The 6,305-nt window shown below is 43.8% G+C and overlaps 1 protein-coding gene across 1 annotated transcript; it reads left to right on the top strand.

Moving 5' to 3' along the window:
• The first annotated feature begins 930 nt into the window (after positions 1 to 930).
• On the top strand, positions 931 to 4,538 carry LOC103643616 (uncharacterized). The gene is made up of 9 exons (NM_001301608.1): positions 931 to 1,312; positions 1,432 to 1,683; positions 1,792 to 1,842; positions 2,050 to 2,310; positions 2,503 to 2,555; positions 2,750 to 2,867; positions 2,973 to 3,227; positions 3,347 to 4,143; positions 4,284 to 4,538. The coding sequence occupies exons 1-9, from the start codon at positions 931 to 933 to the stop codon at positions 4,536 to 4,538; spliced, it is 2,424 nt and encodes an 807-aa protein (NP_001288537.1).
• Positions 4,539 to 6,305: the final 1,767 nt, after the last annotated feature.

The following is a 6,305-nucleotide window of genomic DNA, read 5'->3' as shown; positions in this document are numbered from 1 at the left end:
TCTTTATCCTCTATAGAATATTGAATGCTAGTATATCTGACCCGACTTTATTTTTTTTCCTATGTTTTATAAGAATATATACTTATTATGTTTGGGTATAGAATATAAAATACAAAAACACGTGTGGTTTCTTGGTTAGATGTGTGTTTGGAGTGAACAAGTGTGGTTCAAACCCCTCCTGCATTATAGAAGTAGAGATATGACCGGAAAAGAATATATGTATAAAACAATTAAATTGAATGATGCGATTAATTTTTTTCGTCAACATAAAACACTCAAGATAACGTGGCAGTGGCATGCATGATGCATCACTGAAAAGAAACAAAACGAAACCCCTTCCAATTCTAGGGTTGACAAGTATAGTTCTATCCACTTACCATTACTTTTCTGTACAAAGCAAGTCATTCTTAAATAAATACATCGAAGACCTATGCACAAGTCACAAGTCACAACGTACACGCCTCTATGTACTGTCATGTCACACATCCTTTTGCCCCGCGTGTGCACATTTCCATCTCTCTAGCTCTTTGTGTACCACCCACACAACGTCAACCATTTGACCAGCTTTCATACAAAAAAATTGATATTGAATTGCGATCGTAAACATTAATAATTAGATTTACTCCAACAATTAACCAATAAATTTGATCATAATTTAGGGGAAAGTTGACATGTTCTCTAGCTTCTACGATGACGCCACAAAGAGAGGAAAAAGGAGAGCACAAGTAGCACAGGCTACGTACCATAGCAGCTGGGCTATATATAAAAGGCGCGTCGTCCCGACTCCCGAGCTGACATCCATCAGCACAGCACCTGGGAAGCCAACAATCAGCCTACAGTGTGCTACTTGAGGGTCGATCGGTGCGGCCTGTACTACTGCCCTTGACTATACTACCGACGAAGCCGCGCGCCGCCGGCGTGGCGGGAAAGATGGCACACACCGGTGCAGCAGGTGGCCCGGAGACGTCGTTGCCCCACAGCGGCGACCTGGAGCTGGAGCTGCCGCCGCCGGTGAACTGGCTCCGGCAGGACTCGCTGTACCGCGACGCGACGAGGCCAGCCCACGGCGCCCACCACCACGGAGGGCAGGAGAGCTGGGTGCGGACGCTGCGGCTGGCGTTCCAGTGCGTGGGCATCATGTACGCCGACCTCGGCACGTCGCCGCTCTACGTGTACGCCAACACCTTCAAGTACGGCGTCCACCACGAGGACGACGTCCTCGGCGTCCTGTCCATCATCATCTACAGCTTCGCCCTCTTCACCATGGTCAAGATCGTCTTCATCGCGCTCTACGCCAACGACGAGGGTGACGGTGCGCGCGACGACACTGACCTACTAGCAAGCTACTAGCTACTGCATTCACCATGCATGCGTGATCTTAGCTTGTTGTCAAGAGACTGACGACGACGCGGGTATTGGTTTTGTCTGCAGGTGGAACGTTTGCTCTGTACTCGTTGATCTCTCGCTACGCCAAGATCTGCCTGATCCCAAACCAACAGGACGAGGACGAGCTCGTGCTAAGGTACAAGCACCAAGCGAAGCCGTCGGCGACGCGGAGGAGAGCTCAGTGGATGAAGAACTTCCTGGAGACGAGCAAGGCAGCGAAGATTTCGCTCTTCTTCCTCACCATCCTTGCCACCGCGCTGGCCATCAGCGACTGCATGCTGAACCCTCCGATCTCTGGTTCGTAGCATATATATTTTCGTGTGTGTGTATGTAGAAGAACACATGTCTCTCGATCTGTTATGTATATTTTTCATGACCTAACATGATGTTGCATGCGTGGCTCAGTTCTAGCGGCGGTAAATGGTCTCAAGTTGAAAGCACCTCATCTCACAAAAGGTAATATCTAATTGATAGAGATACACATATAGAGAAAATCCTCGCTAGCCAATTAAAACAGAAGGAAAAAGTCGTAGAGTAGAGTGAGCAATTTGCTTTCTTAGTATGCAAGTGATCCAAACAGTCATCCCTCTATATGTGCATAATAAGTATACTGTTGGCAAAGGCGGCTTAACCTCCTGATGTGATTGCTAATACTGTCAACAGATGCCGAGGTGTGGATCACAGTTGGGATCCTAGTAGCTCTCTTCTCGGTCCAGCGCTTCGGCACCGACAAGATCGCCTACACGTTTGCGCCGGTCGTCACCGTGTGGCTCCTCCTCATCGGAGGCATTGGGGTCTACAACGTCATCAAGTATGACATTGGCACCTTGAGGGCGTTCGACCCCAAGTATATCATCCACTATTTCCAGAGGAATAAAAAGAAAGGATGGGTGTCGCTGGGTGAGATTCTACTCTGCGTCACAGGTAACTGACACCAGCAACAACAGATCGATGATGGCCATTTTTTGTTCTGGAGAAGCAATAACATTAATGAAAGATTATCTTGCCACTTCACCGCAATATATACTTTTGCATGATAATTAGAATATTTTAGCATTTGTGAAACATGTACCGTTCGTTGAACTGGCGTGGGATGAATTTTACTTGGTGTGACAGGCACAGAAGCCCTTTTCGCTGATCTCGGCTACTTCAGCATCAGATCGATCCAGGTAGAGACAAATAACCACACCTGTGTAATCCAATAAGTTAACTGTTTCCAATAAGTTAATTGTTTCCATTAAGCTGTTTTCATCTATGTAATCTAAGTTAACTGTTTCCATTACTTATATATAGGTATATATATATATGGTACGAGCATCATCACAGTAAAAATAGTGATCTTTTGTTTTGCTGTGTGTTTCAGCTGAGCTCCACCTTCGGCTTGTTACCATCAGTACTGCTCACCTACATTGGGCAAGCAGCGTACCTAAGGAAACACATGGACATGGACATATCTAACGCTTTCTTCAATTCGGTCCCAAGTAATAAGTAATTTAACGTAAACAAAAAGAAAATTACCCGTATGTTTCATATCACAGAAGCAATAATTTCATGTGCTCATCCGATCCTCTATGATACCCCCCCAGGCTCTTTGTTTTGGCCGGCATTCATCCTCGCGCTCATCGCATCAGTCATTGGGAGCCAGGCTATGATCTCGTGCGCCTTCGCGACCATGTCGCATTTGCAGGCACTTAACTGCTTCCCGCGGGTCAAGATACTCCGCACATCGAGGCATTACTGGGGCCAGATGTACATCCCTGAAGTAAACATCTTCCTCTGCGTATCTGCTTGCGTGGTGACACTGAGCTTCAGGACAACTGGTTTCATCGCAAGAGCACACGGTAAGGATTCTTAAAAAAATGGGAACTTTATTGTTTTTTTGTTCCCATTAATTAGTTCTTTAATGAATATAGACATAAACATATTGCTTACGATGTTTCTACCTTGGATACATGTACAGAAATCTGCGTGGTCCTTGTGATGGTCATCACGACGCTCTTGATGACAATAGTGATGCTCCTCGTATGGAAGGTAAACATCTGGTGGATCGCCATCTTCTTCGCGGTCTTCATGTCCACGGAACTGGTCTACACAGGTGCAGTCCTATACAAGTTCGTCCACGGGCCTTACCTGTCACTGGCCATGTCAGCGGTTCTCATGGCGATCATGATCGTGTGGCACTACGTGCTTGTCAAGCGCTACAAATACGAGCTCGAGCACACTGTGTCGCGGGACAAGGTGAAGGGCATCCTGGAGCGCCAGGACCTCAAGAGGGTCCCTGGCCTTGGGCTCATCTACACCGAGCTGGTGCAGGGCATACCGCCGATATTCCCTCACCTCATAGAGAAGATCCCTACGGTCCATTCGGTGGTCGTCTTCATCACCGTGAAGCATCTGCCGATTCCGCACGTCGACGTCTCCGAGCGCTTCCTGTTCCGGCAGGTGGAGCCGAAGCATCTCATGGTGTTCCGTTGCGTGGCCCGGTACGGGTATCTTGACACGCTTGAGATGGCCAGTGAGTTCGTCAAGATCTTGGTCGAGTACCTCCAGTACTATATCAGGGACATCAACCTCTATGCGTTAGGTGACCCGTTGATGAGGGTTAGCAATTGTAGCGCTCGTATCGATAGCTTCTCTACGGAGAAGCCCTCGGGACGACATGCCGTCTATGCCGAGGAAATGCTCACACCAATTCAGTCCTTTTCGGAGCTCACGATGCATCCAGTCGGCATCAACAGTGTCCTGACGCATCTCCAGGTGATTGATTCGTACATGCATGAATGGTCTGGTCATTTACATGTTAATTATTCTTACTATATCGTCATCTCTCTCTATTTCTGATCAAATGTGCAATTGTGTGTGGTGTGTGTTAATTGTATACCCTATTTTCTTAACAGACAGCAAAACTGAACGTGGAGGAGATGATCAAGATTGAAGAAGACCAAAAGATGGTGGAACGGGAGGTAGACAATGGCGTCGTTTATATTCTTGGGGAGACTGAAGTGGTAGCCAAGCCTCACTCAAATTTGTTAAAGAAGATAATTGTTAACTATGTATACAGCTTCCTAAGGAAAAATTCAAGGAATGGTGAGAAGATGCTATCTATTCCACGTGGCCAACTACTAAAGGTTGGAATAGCATATGAGATCTAGGTCTTAAAATAGCTGATTATACTTGAAAGATTATTATTCTCCGTATAGATACATGTAAGTATGCTTCCAAGCATTATTGGTCGTCAAGAATGAAATAAGAGCTCAGATTCATGTATGAGATGGGAACTCTATACACTTCATTGTGCCTACATATATGGTGTCAAAATGATTCCAACCAACTAGTTATTATCTCTAGTCAACGGCACAAAACGATATCATCAGTTAGTTATCCCTTTGTTCACATAATACAAACAAGATTACATTAGGAAGCCTAAGATTGTAGAAGTTCATAAACCATTTGACTGGAACTCTCTTAGGTGCCTCTCTATTAGCATGCTTTTCTGATTCAGGCTTGATGTTGCAGCATCCACAACTGATACGACTTGTCGTCAATAGAGCTAACCAGCCCTTACTTCTCCCACCCTATACTCATCATTCTCAAGGTACTAGGAGCTGCACGCACCGCTCTAAATAACTAGACAATACTTAGATAGATTTAAGGTCCCTTATGGAATGATAGTAGTACCACCTACATGGCTCTACTGTTGTCTACACATTGAAAGTCCCTACGTGGCTTTGGATATCAGTCACTTCAGGGAGGACGCCAGTATCACTTATATGACTCTGTTGTTGCCTACTCCCTCCGTTCTCTATCTTAAGATCACGGAGGTTTGTTCTAAATCAAAGTTTTAAAATCTTGACCATTAATAACAAAATATTTATAAACATTGACTAAATAAAAATGAAAATATTACATTTATTATTAAAACATCTAGCACAATATATAATTTCTTTAATTTTAAAATAATTAATTTTTTGTAGATGTTGTTGGTTAAAATTTTAAAACTTTGGCTTGAGACAAACCTTCGTTACCTTAAGATAGGGAACAGAGGAAGTACATACCAAAAGATCCTATATAGGTACATACATGTCGAGTCCCTCGAGACGTGGTGACCTCTCAAAAGCTCCAACCAAAGGTAAAGCTAAAGTCCCTCTATGGACACTGAATCCCGAGTTCATATGGCTCATGCATTCATGTGGAAGCTGAGTCTATTTACTAAAGGTTCTTCTAAAAGCACTGGAGTATAAAGTCTGTGAGGCTTGACCATCTAATGCAAGAGCATAGAAGACGAAGCGGTAAATCTCAACTTGGACAAAGCAGCAAGATCTGCAACCGACAAGATGGCAGCGGACATCAACACCTATGGAATGGTGGGTGCAAAGGTTACTTGGAATTAAACTAATTTATACATTCATAGGATATGCATGGATTGCTTTATTTCTTTTAACATTTTGGACCACGCTTGCACCACTTGTTTTGTTTTTGCAAACTCTTTTGGAAATTCTTTTCAAATTCTTTTTGCAAATAGTCAAAGGTAATTGAATAAGATTTCGAGAAGCATTTTCAAGATTTGAAATTTTCTCCCCTTGTTTCAAATGCTTTTCCTTTGACTAAACAAAACTCCCCCTTGATGAAATCCTCCTCTTAGTGTTCAAGAGGGTTTTAGATATTAATTTTGAAAGGGGTTATATCAATTTGAAATTATATCCAAAATAAGGTACCAATTTAAAAACTTCTTTAACACAAATTGAAAGACTACATTTTTGAAATTGGTTGTGGTGCGCTCCTTTTGCTTTGGGCTAATACTGTCTCCCCCTTTGGCATGAATCGCCAAAAACAGATACTTTGTGAGTGAAATATAAGCCCTTCTTAAATTCTCTTCTACTTTGGCAAACAATATATGAGTGAAGGATTATACCAAAGTG

Source organism: Zea mays, chromosome 1 (assembly GCF_902167145.1).
Source record: "Zea mays cultivar B73 chromosome 1, Zm-B73-REFERENCE-NAM-5.0, whole genome shotgun sequence".
NCBI classification, from domain to species: domain Eukaryota; kingdom Viridiplantae; phylum Streptophyta; class Magnoliopsida; order Poales; family Poaceae; genus Zea; species Zea mays.
Note: the sequence above shows the minus strand (reverse complement) of the source record. Positions and strands in the feature narration are given on the sequence as shown.

Excerpts from the sequence above, each read along its gene's own strand:
- LOC103643616 (NM_001301608.1), top strand. The coding sequence starts at position 931 with ATGGCACACACCGGTGCAGCAGGTGGCCCGGAGACGTCGTTGCCCCAC. Across the intron at positions 2,868-2,972 it reads TTTCTTCAATTCGGTCCCAA|GCTCTTTGTTTTGGCCGGCA; the intron begins GTAATAAGTAAT and ends ATACCCCCCCAG. Across the intron at positions 4,144-4,283 it reads GTGTCCTGACGCATCTCCAG|ACAGCAAAACTGAACGTGGA; the intron begins GTGATTGATTCG and ends TTTTCTTAACAG.